The sequence below is a fragment of the Lepisosteus oculatus genome, chromosome 12, assembly GCF_040954835.1.
Source record: "Lepisosteus oculatus isolate fLepOcu1 chromosome 12, fLepOcu1.hap2, whole genome shotgun sequence".
Classification (NCBI taxonomy): Eukaryota; Metazoa; Chordata; class Actinopteri; order Semionotiformes; family Lepisosteidae; genus Lepisosteus; species Lepisosteus oculatus.
In genome coordinates, this window is record NC_090707.1 from 19,205,946 (window position 1) to 19,224,005 (window position 18,060).

The following is an 18,060-nucleotide window of genomic DNA, read 5'->3' on the forward strand; positions in this document are numbered from 1 at the left end:
ATTGGAGATATACGAAAAGGTTACTGAAATAAATTAAACAGAACAGAAACTATTCATTGGAGACATTTCTTTTGGCACAATAAAATTGTAAGACAGATATAAAATGCTAAGGGAAAAAGTATACGAGAAATAGGAGAAAGGGAATTTGCGATTTTAAAATAGAAATTGTAAATAATAATCATCATCATAGCACCTCTACTTTCAGACAATCACATTTTATTTAAAATCTTAGAAGGCAATTCTGCACAGAAACATTGAAAAAACAGATAACTGCCGAATGGAAGCCGCTGCTGAGCATTATCTTCTAATTTTTTATTATTTTCCTCTTTTTTTAAATACATTGGTGTGTAGACTTACAGTTTTGTGTTACATAATGGACTTTCAATGAGAACTTAAATGATTTTTTTTGCTCTGAAAATTGAATGGGACTGGCAAGGAACATGGATTTAGAACACTGTAAGAAAGTTAAACAAAAATTGCAAAGGTAGAAAACTGATTACTTGAAATGATGGACAAAAATGTAAAGCAAATAAGCAAAATTTACACCTGAATGTTTACATTGGTAAATTTATAAGACCTGGTCATTTTCCATGTGTTACATATTTTAGTGTAACACACTGAAGCACACAGAAAATGCCCTAACATTTTATTATAAGTTCTGTAGAAATAGATGTTACAATGAATAAATATTTTTGTTATAAATCAAAATTCCCAATATTTTATAAGTAATATAAATGCAACTCAACAAACAATTAATCTTGGAAAATTATGATATAACTTAAAATATTTCTAAAATTCAGTTAAGCATTGGATATTGTAAAGAATGATACAGAGTTTGAGGTAATAAAGTACTGGCATTTAAACCAGAAGTGACCTCTTAAAATTAGATTTAGCTCAGAACGAATGTCATGAGATGACTGTTAGCTGCTGTTCATGAAGATAACATTATAATGAGAATATGCACTTCACTTTTCAAAAGCGCCATGCCTTTAGGTTGTACTGTTATAACTGCAATTTGGTTATTATGGTTAATTATATAGTCTTGCTTTAATTTACTGTTATTTCCTTATTCACCTCACTCCTGAAGTCTTTTTCTTATACATTTCTAAATGAAAATTATTGTCTTTTAGAGGAAGAGTTATAATTTTCTTTAATTCTGAGATTGTATGTTCAGACATCTGTTTTATTGAGCACAACATTATTACGGTAGTAACACTCAAAAAGTAAAAATGTTATATGTTTCTGTGTTGGTTAAAACTTTGGAGAAATAACAAATTGTCACATACAATATATTGAAATTGAAGGCATTTATTATTCACCTCTGGACACAGCTTGTTCTTTGTTGTGTACTGAATTTTGCATTTTAAATTTTGGTTTTGAATAAAACCCATTAGTTTTCAGATTCCAACTGTAACTGTGCTATCCTTGTTGAAAATTTGCATATATTTTTTTTTGCTTTGGAGGTTGCAAACTCATCATTGATCCCATTTACTTGTATCGTTTCACTCTTGCACTTAAAAATGCAAAAATATAGAATATCCAGGTATAAAATCAACTTAAAAATAACTTTTATTAGTCCGTTTGCCATGCTCTGCACTGTTCTTCAACAACCTAGCAGAGACAAATTAGACCACTTTGTGTTATACCATTTGAATTTGAAACAACACTGTGTCACTGCAGAGGCTCGCAGCAAAACAGCACCCTCTTATGTTGACAGCTTGCTGTCACATCTGGGTTTTCATTTCTCCCAGCCACGCTTGTTGTGCTCTTTGCACTATACTATTTAATGAAGACTTGAGGTCTGTTTTCATAAGGTGCCACATCTCATCCTAGAGGAGCTTTTTTCTTCTCTTTGCTATTAATAGAAGTAGAATATCTGAGCCCTTGTGACTGTATATATTCCATGTTTTACAAAACATATCCTCAAGGACTTCCTGTGACTTCCATGGTTAAATATCCAGTCTATACAAATAGTGTGACAATCTACTCAGTTTGAAAAGACAATGAAATCTGACATTCAAGTAACAAAAGTGGCCCTTTTCTGTGATGGAAGTTGCTTAAATTCTTCCACTTACATCATTAGTACCGTACATCTAATAAAAGATGGATGCAGCTTGAAAAGCCAGTAAAAAATCTAAATAACAGTGATGGTGTAGAATAAAATATATCCTAATATCTCACAAGGGTCTGTGTCTCTTTTTATTCCTTTATTTACTCCGTCAGCCATGTCAACTGAGAACATGTCGTGTCATGTCAAATGTCATGTCCTATGTCTATTTAAGGATTTAACAGAAAGCAGATTTTAACTTTCAGTCATTTTTATTTGGTTTATTTACTTTGTATTTGGGGTAATGTTTCTTTTTGGTTCAAGAGCTAGAATATATTGTTATTATTACCCTCTCTGTATAATGTATTACTTAACTATTTTAAAAGTATATATATATTATTATTATTATTATTATTATTATTATTAAAGGTTCTTTGCATTCAAAACAAACATTATCATTCATGTTCATTTCAGCAATATTTTGTAAGTTCATACTTCAGGTTTATATCACGTGACAAGAGCACTACAATTAACTTCAAAATAAGTATGGTGAATAAGATATTTTAAATATTCGAGACTATATTTAAACATCTCAGAAATGTGAATGTTAATTTATCGAGAAAAAAAAATCCTTCCTGGAAGTGCTAAAAAGTAATTCAACATCCTTCTCTTTGATCAAGTGAAGTTACTGTACATTTAAAAGACAAAAGGATAAGATACAAATATTTGAAGAAGACAGTGACCATATGAATCGTTCAGTTTTAATCTTTCACACAAATTAATCAAGCCTTAAGCAAAGATTTTTATACGAAACTTAAATGTTCATTTGTCTGTAAAATAAAAGCAAATCAATAAACAGATGTTGTTGATAAATATGCCATTTACTATAAAGAAAGTATAAAATTTCAGTTTAAGCTATTTTTGTGAGACATTCCCAACTGGAATCAATTCAAGTATTTTCTTTTTTTCATTTTCATTAATTAATATACTGTATAACACTATTTCTTATCCATTATTTATTTGTACAATACATAAAATAATACAATAATACATAATTATTATCACTAGCACTGTGAGTAGCAGCAACATTATAGTCAGGAGAATTACAACAACAGATGGTCGGGTAAAGGTGGATTTTATCAAAACCATAAGTTCAGCACTGTAAAAATATGGGTGGCATTGTCCCATGGAAAGGTCAGATAAGGGAACCAAACATTTTTTGGGGGAAAGTAGAGGAGGACGTGAATCTGTTGACCTTTGGGTTCTGCTCAAAAACAACAATAATAATCACTTGCAGCAGCAGCATTTTAGCATGAGTATTTTACAAACTTCCATTATTCCATTATTTTATGCGTCATATGAAAACCACTGTGTAGAATAGCAGGATAACATCAAGAGCTTTAAGATTTCATTTTCAAAGTGTCCTCAGGGTGACAGCAAGCAATCCACACATTACCTCAGCACATCACACTGACAAGGATCTCCATCATTGTAATGCGTATCTCTCTATCTGTTCATTACAGGAGCAAGCCTCAGCAAGTACGCTGAATTGGTAGATTTGAATTTAATTTGGTTCTAAATTTAGTCAGAACAGCAAGTAGGATTGAAACACCAGAGGCTGGACTTTTCACACTGTACCTGCTGAAACAGCAACTCCCCTGTTCCCACACAATCTCCTGTGTGTTGGGAATGTTACGTTCTCACTGACATTTAATATCTATCAACATATCGCGTAAGTCTCAAGATGGCAACATTGCTCAAACGTAAATAGCTCAGAAAAAAGTTAAAATCTTATTATATTAAAAACAGCCACAACATTTTATAATGGCGAATATTATTCTTAGTGTTACTCCCTAACAACTATTGTTACAGAGCTAGAAAAGTTTCCAATTAGCTCAAAAAGGAAGGTTGTTGTCATTATGTAAATCATTTTTTTACCGCTGCTTTGTACTCAGCCAACCCCATTCCACCTGTGTTATACAGCCAGTGCAGTGCAGCCATTGTGTGTATTAGTTTGTGTATATATGTATCATTCTGTTGTGCACCATACTGTATAAAATGTAGTGCATGTTTGTTCATTCAGGTCAGAGCATTAGACAGAGCCATCTAGTGGTTATTTTGCTAAATGTCTATAATTAGCTACTGGAACTATCACCATAGCAACTGTAATCTGCAGCACCAGTCCATAATTAAGATTTGTTTTTTTCAAATATTATGTTTGCACGTGTGTATGAAAAATTCTCAAGGTTCATGAGATTAACTAGATGGAATGGTAAAGATTGACAGACATTTGCCAGGATCTACTTTATATTTTTCGCCTTTATTAAATGAAATGCCTGCCATCATGCCATCATCAGTCACAGTCATGAAGGGCTTTGATTCAATCTCCTTTGATTGAATTAATGCTTCATAGTTTTTAGCGGGTTTGTAGGATGACTTCACCACCGTACCACGTGCATCTTTGCTTCACTGAGCAAAACTGTCTGTACTCAGGTGAAAAGTTTGTTTTTCTTACTCTATCCACTGAGTCTAATTATTTTTTTCATCTCTCCTAGAGGCTGCTCAGTTGAATTTTGTTTATTTTGACCAAGAAGCCCTCTCAAACAATTGTTCTCAAGCAAGTGCACCTCTCTCAATGGAATTGGAATGTAGAGTTTTGTCTGTTGTGTGATTTGATGTTGCCAGGGACAGTGGTCAAGAAAGTGCTCAAACAGGAAAGCATATAATGGGTATTAAACTAACCTCTCCATCTATGCATTTAAATGTTCAGACAAATAAGTGTACAGATGGTGGTATGGAGTGGTTAGCATTGCTGAATCTTAGTGCTGGGGCTCTGGGTTTAATTCTGGACCTGTGGTGCTATGTGTGTTGAGTTTGTACGTTCTCCCTGTGTTTGTGTGGGTTTCCTCCAGGTGCTCTGGTTTTCTCCTACAGTCCAAAGATGTACTGGTATATTCATTGGCTGCTGGCTTCTGGAAAAATCGCTCCTGCTATGAGTCTGTTCATGTGTGTGTCCCCAGCGATGGACTGGTATATTGTCCATCTTGTACCCCGCCTTGTGCCCATTGTGCAAGATTGACTCTGGCTCCCCCATGACCCTGAAATGGATGAAGTGGTTAGACAATGGAAGAATTGAAGTGAACAGATTTTGAATATTTGAATTTTAGTATTATTTTGGTTGATGGATCCTGTACAGTGCCATCTAAAAGTATTCAAGATGTTACAATAATGTCCCATTTTATTATTTTTATTCCCAATTGAAAAGTGTAATCAGAAACATAACACTTTTAGGAATTAAAAGTTTAATGTCAGCAGAAACAGCAAAAAAAAAAGATTTTCCTTCCCCCAATTACTTTTTCAGCTATGGCATTTAAGTTTTGATTAAATTGTTTATACATCCTATGCAATTCAACAAAATTCGATATCATTGGAAGGGGTGAGTGCTTTTGGTACTGTTTTGACTGACAGTAATGCATTTAAGTGACTGTAAACTGCTGCATAGACAATGAATTTACACCATTAGAGACAAAGTTGAATGGGCACAGACAACAATGTAATTTAGGGACAAGTAAAGGATAATTCCTCTCTAAAAAATGGAAAGAAGAAACAATGTTTCAGCTGTTGAGCCTTCCTCAGGTGTGATCTCTTTAGATCGAGGATCTTTCTAAGTCAATAGTCACCCCTTTTCACCTCTTGTGGTCATGATCTCACTGACATTTCTGACTGCATCCTTTTACAGGAATGTCAGGACTCCTTTTCCAGAAACAAATCAGACACCAAGATACTTAGACCTGGATCACACCCCCCCCCCCCCTCTCAATGGTAGACTAATTTGTTTTTAAATCCTCTCCATTCATTTACAGATTTCAGCTGTTCACACCTCTCCCCCCTGATCCCCCTTCATGTAGACACTCTTTCTCACAGTGTGCCTATTCTCACCTGCTCTGCCCTTTGTTCTTCTCTGCTTTCCTGCCACCTCACTTACTCTCCCACACTTAAGGAAGGCTCGCCAGCTGAAACCTTGTATGTTTTTCTGTTTTTCAGTGTGGGATTTTACTTGTTCCATTGCAGCCAGTGCACACTGACGCAGCTTCCCATTCAAGCATGACATGATTTAACTTGTTGAATGTGAAGCCTAGTGAATATCAAGAAAGGAAGACACAGGAATCAATCTTCCTTACTTTTCAGAAGAACAACACATTTGTGCTATCAGTATATCAGAGTCTAATCTAAGTCAGTATGGTGTCGGTCACCATCTGGGGTTCTGAGCCAGCAGTTTCTAAACTGGCTACATGCTACAGTCATACTCAGTACATCAATGATAGAACAGGAATCCACAAATCTTTCAACACCTTAATAGGACCTACTGGCAGTTCCAAATGTAATTTTCTGACTTGAAGTGTCTAGTTCCTATGGAACTACACTTGAAGTGATTGATGTAAGCTGACTGCACAGTGTTACAGTGATCAAGTCCTGAGACCCCACTTGCTGCATTTCCTACAGGCACTGCAGACTACATCTTGATGTGAAAGTATTCTAGCAGGACGAATGCGTGTCCTTATATTGTTAGTGTAACATGGGTTTTCAGCAAGATGAGAATGTGACATTTACAGTATGCAGTAGTTGCTCCACTCAAGAGACTTGATCTTCATTGAACCTTTGAGGGATGAATGATTGTGGGGTTCTCATTGAATGAGAGTAATAATTAATAATAATAATAATAATTGCTTACACTTATATAGCGCTTTTCTGGACACTCCACTTAAAGCGCTTTACAGGTAATGGGGACTCCCCTCCACCACCACCAATGTGCAGCATCCACCTGGATGATGTGACGGCAGCCAAAGTGCTCCAGAATGCTCACCACACATCAGCTATTAGTGGGGAGGAGAGCAGAGTAATTAAGCCAATTCAGAGATGGGGATTATTAGGAGACCATGATTGGTAAGGGCCAATTGGAAATTTGGCCAGGACATCGGGGTTACACCCTAATCTTTTCGAGAAACGCCCTGGGATTTTTAATGACCACAGAGAGTCAGGACCTCGGTTTTACATTTCATCCGAAGGACGGCGCCTGTTTACAGTATAGTGTCCCCGTCACTATACTGGGGCATTAGGACCCACATGGACCGCAGGGTTAGCGCCCCCTGCTGGCCCCACTAACACCTCTTCCAGCAGCAACCTTAGTTTTTCGCAGGAGGTCTCGCATCCAGGTACTGACCAGGCTCACACCTGCTTAGCTTCAGTGGGTTGCCATTTGTGAGTTGCAGAGTGATATGGCTGCTGAATATCATAGGATCCCTCAAGACAGCGTCTACAACCTGGTGGTAAGCATGCATCGCAAGTGTACAGCTTGTAATGCTTCCAGCAATGACCACACATACTACTAGCCATTGACTTTCACAGCAGACCCCCTGTTCATTAACCCCTTGGATGACAAATGTTGATCAGCATAATGACATTTAGCCAGCATCCATACCACCCTGCAACTCACAACTGGCAACCTGCTGAAGCTAATCAGGTTTGAGCCTGGTTAGTACTTGGATGGGAGATCTCCTGGGAAAAAAAACTAAGGTTGCTGCTGGAAGAGGTGTTAGTGGAGCCAGCAGGGGGTGCTCACCCTGTGGTCTGTATGGGTCCTAATGCCCCAGCATAGTAAAGGGGACACTATACTGTAAAAAGGCACTGTCCTCCAAAAGAGATATAAAACCAAGGTCTTGACTCTCTGTGATCATTAAAATCCCAGGGTGTTTCTTGAAAAGAGTAGGAGTATTACCTTGGTGTCCTGGCCAAATTTCCCATTGGCCTTTACCAATCATGCCCTCCTAATAATACCCATCTATGAATGGCCTTCATCACTGTTCTCCTCCCCACTAATAGCTGGTGTGTGGTGAGTGTACTGGCGCACTATGGCTGCTGTCGCATCATCCAGGTGGAGGCTGCACATTGGTGGTGGTGGAGGGGAGTTCCCATTACTCGTAAAGCACTTTGAGAGGAGTGTCCAGAAAAGCACTATGTAAGTGTAAGGAATTAATTAATAATTAAATTACGTACAACAGACATGTTATGGGAATAAAATCAGGGCACCTGCTACAAAAAAATATTTTTCCTGATAGGTCCTTCCCTAATATGTTACAGTTTTATATTAACTTACCCAAAGATCTTTCTTTTAATCTTTGGTATATTTGCTCTATTCATTACTCTTTGGTTAAAACAGGGAATTCATTAATATCATCTTGAACTTTTATGCATTTAAAATATTCCTTTGTGAAAAGCATGCTAATGTAAAAATGCAGTACATTTTATATCTAATATTTTGGAATACATTAAAATGCTTGTCACCTCTTCATATCATATTACATGCACAGGCAGCATTTACAGTAGAGTGGAGGGAGACAGCTGTCTAACTAATCCCTATTGACTGGGAATGTTCTCAGTGTCACTTTTTGCCACAGTTTATTGATTGAGGTCTCCTAGCAGCAGGGCACTGGCTGTCCTGTGGCTGAAATCCCTGGCAGCAGCAGCTGTTTAATGGTACCTTGTATAGGTAAAATATATTTTCAACACAAGAAAACAGCACTTCAAAAACCATTATTGTTATGAGCTTTAAATCTTAACTATGGGGAAAGGTGTCTAATTCTGTCTCATTTTACATGTTTACCACAACACTGTTGCTATGAACATCTGATATTGTGAAATAGTGATGTATGAAGTCTCATGAATTCCTCTCTGCAGCAAATAGAAACCTGTGTATGTACAGATTCATTGAAAGGTCTTATAGATACATTTCTTAGACTATTGTAAAATATATCTATGTCAGTAAATGTATTTATTCCACTCTTATACAGTATATTGCGGGGTTTTGAATGCAGGGATTGAAAATATAAATGATAAATACAAAACTGGAAACACTGATCTAGAAGAGGCCGCTCATGAAAAAGCTATCATTCACTTTAAAAAAATGTGGAAAAAATTAAAAATTCAAACAAATTGCTGGGATATATAGTTAAAAGCATAGTATTCAGGTCAAGTGATGCTATGTTAAAATTGCATAATACTCTAGTAAGGCTGCATTTAGAATATTGAGTACAGTTTTGGTCACCACATCATAGAAAAGATATGACTGTTCTGGAATTAGTTCAGAGAAGAGCAACCAGATACATTCTGGGGCTTAAGGGTATATCCTGTACTGACAAGCTGAAGGAACTGACCTTTTTTTTTACTCTTGAACACAGAAGATTACAAGGGGACCTGATTCAAGTATTCAAAATGCTCAAGGGCATTGACAAAGTCAACCCATCAGATTAAATCCAAGTGAACAGTGAAACATGAACCAGTAGACACAAGTAGAAACTACGTGGAAGCTCATTTAAAACTGAGAATATGAGGCACTCCTGTACCCATTGGCTTGTGGGACTATGGAAAAGGCAACCCAGCCATGATTTTGAAGCTGAGAGCCTGATTTCTTTCAAGAAACGGCTGGATGAGGTCTTTGGATCAAACTACTAACTACCAAATGGGCTAGATGGGCCAAATATCCTGCTCTGGTTTGTAGCATTTCATATATTCTTATTTTATTCTTTTGTATATTCTGTATTTTAATTTATGGAAATATGTACAGTATGTCTCCAAGGGAGCACTTTGGAAAGCCTTGCAGTACCAAACTGCTGTAGGTTATTCCATTGACACTAGCTGGCAGTTGTCATTTCTGTTACAAATGATTACCCTTTTCATTTTTCAAGGGAGTCAGAGTGCATGAAACTGGATTCAATATTGTAGTCTTTCTTTGTTACACAGGCCATTGTACTGGACTGCCTAATATAAGAAGTATTTTCTTTAGGATACATTTTATAATGTAAAATAAATAATAAGTTTATTCCAAGCGGAAAAGAGAACAAAGAAAACACAATGTTTCGGTGGTGGAACCTTCATCAGGTGTGAACATTTTATTCTGATTGTTGCTCTGGTTGGTGTCAGAGTCAAAGGAAAAAGTGTTACGTTTTAGGCGAAATCCTTTGAGAATTATATTATAATGACGACATCTGTAGAGGAATAGGAGGTGGTTAGAAAGCCTGGTCTTAGAAGAGATCGGTGTGAAGAGACGGAATGCTGGTTTAGTAAGAAAGGGGGGCAAGTAGCCCAGGGAGGAAGAGAAGGAAAGACGAAGAGATCTAGAAAAAGATTTAGATGAAGGCATAGTGGGTCGCAGCAGAAGTAGGTTGAAGTAGTTCAGGTGGGTAGCTGCGTCAGCATGCGCAGACTGCAAAGGAACAAATAATAGGTTTATTCCATGCTCACACCCGAAGAAGGCTCCACAGCCAAAACATTGTGTTTTCTTTCTTCTCTTTTCAGCGTGGAATAAACCTATTATTTGTTCCTTTGCAGTCTGCGCATGCTGACGCAGCTACCCACCTGAACTATCTAAAATAAATGTCATATTGCAAATAAATCTGCAAAAATGGACACAAGATCAGAGAATTTTAAAATTATTCAGCCAGATGATATGCTGAAAATGATTGCAACAATGAAAAAAGAACTAAGAGGACACAAGTGGGAGTTACAGTGTGTGAAACTGAAAACCAAGAACAGGAAACATCTTTACACAAAGAGTTGTAAGAGTATGGAACATACTATCCAACTTTGTTGCTAAATACCCTGCCTTCTTTCAAGAAATGAACGGACAAGATCCTTGGATCAATTAGCCACTAACTACAGTTAGATGGGCTGAAAAACCTCCTTCGTTTGCAACTTTTTCTGTTCTTATGATATTTAAAGTTTCTTGATTATGTCTAGAGACCCTTAAGCAAATCTAGGCCACAAGAGAATAAATTATTTTGAATTTGTGCGAAGTATCTGCAGTACCTTCAAGAATTATCTGTATTGAAACAAGATAAATCTGCTTACTCTTTTAATGTAAGTACTGATATTTTTCATTTGTAACTGCAGTAATTGGAGGGTTACATTATCCCAACATTAAGATTTTAGACATGGTTATAAAACTGGACTCTTGGAATTTTAAGTGTAAACACATGTGGAGGGGTATTACAACTGCAATAAATGAATATTGGCATTTGTTATGTTTTTATGCTCAGTATATTTTAAATAATTTGAAGGGGAGCACACTATGAAAACACTATACAGCCATAACATGAAAAAGTATTTATCAGCACAGAAGCTTATAACATCAAATGCAGCTGTACTTATGGCATACCTCTAGGTAGAACATTACTGTTGTACCTGGAAAGAAAATTTCATATGAAACAATATCAATTTTAACATTGAAAATCACTGCATGTGAGGTACATGTTTTTACTCCTGCTATTTCAGGAGATTGATTGGTGCAGTTGGGGGATAGGAAAGTATTAATATTGCCTTTTACAACTGTTTTTTCCTCACAACGAAAGTTGAATATATTAAGATATACTATCACATTTCCCCTCTCACTGCAGCCACCTATCTTTTCTTTGGTCCTCCTCTAGTCTTTTCCCACTGTCATGTTCATCAGTCCCATTAATATTCTCTCCTCTTCTTATCACGTCAGAGAAATCTATTGGGAATCCAAAGAAATTCTCTCAAATTCTCCATAGTCTTTTGTTTTCACGTACTGCTAATTTATATAATGAAGTAGCAATATGTTTGATATTTATGCTTTACTATTATATTCTAATCTATCAAAGATGTTCAACTGTACAGATACGTTTCCATAGCTTGTACATCAATCACAAAAGACAGGAGTTCTAGCAAACACAAGGCTCCACTGAAAATTACAGACATTTTTAGGCTCTAAAATGGCCATTCAATGAAATATTCAGATAAAACACATGATTGCAATAGCAACAAAAATAGAATATCAAACCATTACTGTTCTGCAAAAAAAGTACTGAACTGTGAATTAAAACATGGTTTTATTTTTTACATGTAAACAATGGTTGCACTTGCATGTCATTTATAATAATAATAACATAATATGATCTCCAGTATATAAAACACTTTGGTTTAAAAAAGATGCAAATATAAAAATAGTATATTTTGTGCCCCCCCGTTTTTTGGCATTTCCCTTTATGTGCAACATGAGAAATCTAATGGGAAAAAATCTGCAATGGCTAGTAGAATCCAGTATTCCAAACAAGGATCACGTTTGGATTTAAACACCAACTGGCATGTTAAAAAGTCTTCCAAAAAAAAAGGCCAGACTTTCTGTACTGCCAAACAGAATCCCAGTCTCATCCAACTCTACAACTCATTGCCTTTATTATCCTTTTGGGAGTGGCTTCAGTTGTATAGGTCCAACCCCTTAAAAAACACAAAACATGTAGCTAAAATCCTGTTACATTTCTGAGAAAATCTCAGCAAATGCTGCATATAAGAAACAACGAATTTCTCTTAAGCTCTAAAACCAATTAAGTAGAGAGCTGACCACTCACAATTCACAACAGCTCAGCAGAACTGAGCACAAGCAACCTGGATTTTTAAGATTGTCCACGCGCTGCTGCCATCGGGAAATAGAATTAGAAGCCCACGCATCATTATATATCGATAAAGGAAGGACACCCATTCTACCGAGGTACGTATATAATTTGCGTTGAAGCTTTAACGGTTTTTTCGTCAATCAATAAAAATGGAAATACATTTTGGAGCTACAGAATATAGGTCATTGTGTCTGCATGCTGCAACAGTGTGGTTACTGTTCTAGGGCTAAAAAAATAGACAAGGAAAAAAAATCAGTGGATCCGGTTCTGTGAGCAAGTCTGTTTTATAGCAAGGTATGTGTATAATTCGTTTAATAATTTCATATCACGGTGTTTGTGTAGAATTGTAATTGTAGAGTTATAAACGATCGGTTTGTGAATGCTAGGCCGTGGACGGAGGTGGGTCTTAGGCAAAGGCTCTAGCTTTTGTTTCGTGGCTGCGCCCTAGTAATGAGAATCCATTCACAAGCGGTAGTTATATAGATACAATATTAATAGTGTTTTAGAGATGTTTTAACGCTGACATAATGACACTAATGCCCGAGACTAATGTTTTAAGTGTCGATGTGCAGGTTGTAATTACGGACTTTGTAGGCTACTGTAAAGGTCTCTGTTATTAAGGTAATCAAAAGAATTTTCCCTTGGAAAACATATGGTGTACCCATACTTCACTGAGGATAAAATTTAAGACTGAAAGCGGTTTGGTATAATTTCCAACATTTAGAGGCAAATTTCAGCTCTGTTTTCAAATAATAATAATAAAACGACAGTCGTGTAATGTCCTGGGTGTAGTCTTGCTTTGCGCCCTTAGTTAAGGATCAGCGGTTGTGAATGGTGCACGATTATAATCGTATACTTGGAATTTAATTGGTTTGATGAAATAATAACAACCTTTATCATTTGTATTATCTCATGGGTAATGAAAGCATGTAGTCTGCATGGAGGTAAGGCAATTGGAGTTGAAAGAAACATGTATTTTTTGTTTTTACTCAAGATGGTAAAATGTACCATAATTTTAAAAGCAACATTTATTTGGTCACTTTTGCAACAAATTCAAAGTGAATTAACTCCCACCCAACATCTTATCAGCTCCAATTAATGCCAGGACTGTTCTACATGGTAAAACAGCAGAAACAAAAGAGGGGAAAACATCTGTTGGTTAAATAATTTTGGTATATCTTAAATTCTTAAGGTACTTTTTATGTATATGTGAAAGTGACATCACAGAAAGAGTAAGTACTGAACCACATCTCAAACTTTATTGAAGATCTAAAAAACAACAAGTAATTCAGTTTCCCCATCTAATAAAGGGCTCAGTTGGAACAATACCCAGAAGACTCTGGGGTTACAGGACCAAAGCTGTAAATGACTGATTATAAGAATCCCTTGTTCTGAATGGGAATGTTGTAGAAGTGCCGACAGCTGTTTTGAGATGAGAGGTGGTGTTATCAGTTTGGGATAACAGCTTTGTTATCCTTCACGGCTGCACCCTGGTCACAGGACACCCTTTTGCTGGGCACTTGGCTCTCAGGTGTCCAGACATTCAGCAGCTCCCTGACACTATTGCTTTCTAAATAGTAGTAAGCTTCAGTAGCTGAAGCACACTGGGCCATCTTCCTTTTCTGCCTTTCTGCCTTCTACCTTTACTCTGCAGACTGGTGTGTAACCCTGGAGTGGTATCTACTCCTACTATAATAATAATAATAATAATAATAATAATAATAATAATAATAATAATAATAATAATAATAATTATTATTATTATTATTATTATAAAAAGCTTTATTTTATATAGTGCGTTTAAAGGTGGCTTCTCAAAGCTTCTCAAATGGAATGCGTTCCCTATTTGCAGAACTTGAGGAGTTTTGAGGAGCTGATTCCTTGAGCCCACTAAGCTGAGATAATGTGATAACTTTATTTTCAAGGCTGGTTTCTCACAAATGATACATTTTAAGAGCAACAGTATTATTTTTGAAAGGAAACACAGTGGGCCTTAAGATCATTTAATAAAGCTAAGATATGAGATGTTTAAAGCCTTTCTCATGCAATATATACATAAATGTAAAGACAGGCTGGTGTATCAAAATAATTTACGTTACAGTTAGTTTAGAAGTTTGTTTTACTTTTTGTGATGAACTGACTAAACCTCTCCTGGACGTGTGACTGTTCAGTAGAATGGGAGGAATTAATTCTATGCTAGTTTGTGTTTTTTGAGTTATCCTCTTGATTTGCAAGCTGGTGACATGCCAAAACGTTAGTGTGGGCATGTTGCACAAAGCTGGGTTTATTGCTGATGGGTCATTATTGGTTGCTTTCAGTCTTTTCCTTTTAAGCAGTTTAGTGGCAGCTACACACTAAATAAATCACTGTGCCCCATATTTTGATTGCCTTTAGCTGAAGGCAAGTAATCTAAAAAAGATGCATTTTATTTCTTGAGAATTCCTATATGTAAACATAAATAGGAATTTTATTTTCGTTAACTACTGTGTTTCTGATATTGATTTAAGCAGAATGTTTAGCACTTGCTTTATTTGTTAATTTTCTTTGCGTATAGAACATGGAGTGGGAAGTAAACGCTTGAAGGAACAAAGCTGTTCAACAGTATTGGATCAGTTCTTAAGGTAAGCCAACAAAGTCTTACAAATAACTAAGTGCTCTTTAAATGAAATGTACGTCAAGGCTTTTAACATTTGTATAAATATGTTTAATCTTTAATGATTTCTATTTAAATTTGTTTAGCAGTTTAGTAAGAAAGTGATGCCTGCTGTGAATGTCTACCAAAACTGTTTGTCTTTAAAAGTGTCTTTAAAAAGTGCTTACTAAACAAATCAATAAACATTCAAATCAGGCAACAGAGAGCCTCCTTTCCCTCCAGCAGGTGGATTGTAGTGAAGGAATGGATTGCAGTTCAAATAGCTTTGCTTAAATTGAAATCACATAATTGATTAAACCAAAAGTAACCACAGAGACTTCTCATAGAGACAGTGACAGTCTTTAACTATCGAAGGGCTTAAAAATTGAAATGCTGGTTTTGAAATTATATATAGATAAATGCTAAATATAGATACATGTAGACATGTAAACGATATAGATACATGTAGTTTAATTAAGAAATAGATGTTGTACAAACACTTCAGATTGAAGCTCTACAGGCAGGTAGAGTGAACAGAAATTAACAGTGGAAGATGGGAGCTTTATCAATAAAAGAAACAAAAAAAGTTTTTAACTTACTTTATTCTTCAGATTAATTTAAGCATTTAAGTTATGACTCATGGAAATTTGATCTATGAAATGTAAGAAATATTATGACTATACGTATTACACAGTAATAAAATAAGATGTACATCTATATTATAATAACGATATGTTGGATAACCCAGTAAAGATATATACAGAATATAAAATATAGTCAAGTCCTTATTAGAATTTAACATAATAGTTTTGTAATTATTATAAAAACATTACGTGTGGTTATCTAAAAACCATCTGGCCATTGCATTATCTTTTCTTACAGCTAATATGGCTTCTGAAATATCCAATAAACCCAGAAAAGCATATTTAGCCTTGATTTTAAGTATTAATGCCGTGCTCTATCTTTAAATGCTACATATTGTGGTCATAGATTAAAATTGATACTTTCAATGTGTAAAGCTAGTGACAATTGATCTATTAGTATATTGTGTTTAGCGTTTGTGTAAATGCAGTGTCTAGCTATGAATTGTGTGTATTGTAGGTTGTAAATAAATAAATTGGGATATTAGTCAGATACTTCTATTTTTCAGGTCTCAATATTGAAAGACAAACCACCAAGCATGGAGGCCTCTGCTATACTGCCTATACTGAAGAAAAGATTGGCTTTTCTGTCAGGTAATATGCCTCAACAAACTTTAACTAGACTCATTATGTTTGTTCTGACGTATGTCATTGAAGCAACATATTTCACTTGAAATGTTTTAGAAATACTGTACAATGGTGAAATAATGATGGCATTTAATCTTTCAAATCGTTGTAATGAAAGCGAATTGTGCTGTCATCATCAAGTAGTGTACAGAGAATAACTGCTAAGCTTGTGTGATGGCCACTTTACTTATTGAAAGATTTCTTTCACCTTCTTTAGGACTGAACCTTCAGATTGATTCTGTTATGCACAAAAGACATGAATTGCTATTTACTGATTATAAAGTATACAGAACAGAAAGTATTGGACTTTGATGTAATGAGATCCAAGCCTGGACCAGCGATCTCTTAGTTAATTATGTCCTGCATTTATATGTGATTTTTTAAAGAGGTGGATATCAATGTGTCTGCATTGCCTCAAGTTTATATAGAGAGGAGCAGCTGGTACATAATTTTCATGGAAGAGAGAATCTCTTAGTGAACACAATGTTTCTTTAATTAACATGCACAGTTTTAGTCTTTTATTATTATTATTATTATTATTATTATTATTTGAATTGGAAGTGTAAATTCCTTGTTGAGTACAAGGAATAATCATGCAGGTACAAGTTATTAAAAAGTACAATGCAGTGTATCTACTACTTATTTAAGTTTGTGTTCCAAATTACCTCTGGCATTACAATTTCATAACGTTCTGGTTGGAGATGTTTATGTCAAGTTTAACAACTCTGAACCAAAGATTATTTTCTTGTAGAGAGATGTTTTGTTTTTAAATGCAGTATGGTGAATGCTTAAAGTGCAGGAATAGCACTACTATGTATTTCTAAGTATTTAGATCCTTGCAGTTATGTTGTTTTAAAGCTTGTAGCCATGATGGCTTGCAACTAATATTTATTGAACATATTCCACACATTAAAAATGGCATACAAAAGAAGTAAACAGATAATATGAACAAAAAAATGTAAAAGTTATGATTACATAGGTATTAATATTATTTGATGTGGCAAACCTAAATAATTGTAGTTGCACAAAATTATGTTCGTGAGTCAGACAGTTATTTGACCTCAATCTGTGTTTGCATGATTTCAGAATAAATATACCTATCTGTGTCCCTCAGTCAGTTAAGGATTTTCAAGCAAAGACTCAACCATGAAGATCAAGGATTTTTCAAAACAGCGTAAAAATAAAGTTGTAGGAGAAGAGCATAAAATTATCTAGGTGGCCCTTAATATCTCCTTGAGCATGGAGATGTTATTCATTAATAAGTGGAAGGCACCCAGACTCTGCCTAGACTTGGTTAATGATCAGCTGGTTGCCACTGTGAGGACAACAGATACTTGTAGTAGTACTTGAGTTATAGAGTTCATTGGTGAAGATGGAAGAAAATGTCCATGGACCACTTAAGTGACACTCTCACGGTCATTCGCTTTAATTTGTCATCTGTTTTTGTGGTCAGACAAGATTGGACGTTTTAGGTCTAAATATGAAGCATCACACCTACTGAAAGCTCAGCATAGTAATATAACCCAACCAACACTATTCCTACTGTCAAGCATGGTGTTGGCAGCATGATAAAGTTCTGATTCCAATCAGCAGGGACTGAGAAACTCTTCAAGACTGATGGAAACATAGAGCAAAGTACTGGAA

General features: G+C 35.6%; 1 protein-coding gene across 3 annotated transcripts in view; it reads left to right on the forward strand.

The window, feature by feature from the left end:
- The first annotated feature begins 9,444 nt into the window (after positions 1-9,444).
- sestd1 (SEC14 and spectrin domains 1) overlaps positions 9,445-18,060 on the forward strand; it is a 39,286-nt gene continuing 30,670 nt past the window's right edge. The window contains exons 1-3 of one of the 3 annotated variants that reach the window (XM_069196348.1): positions 9,445-9,594; positions 15,071-15,137; positions 16,299-16,383. In XM_069196348.1, the coding sequence (XP_069052449.1) occupies positions 16,329-16,383 (55 nt within the window). In that variant the 5' untranslated portion in view covers positions 9,445-9,594; positions 15,071-15,137; positions 16,299-16,328. Of the gene's footprint in view, positions 9,595-12,310; positions 12,612-12,750; positions 12,811-15,070; positions 15,138-16,298; positions 16,384-18,060 lie in introns of those variants that run through there. The other 2 variants (XM_015358965.2, XM_015358966.2) reach the window with 2 other exon arrangements.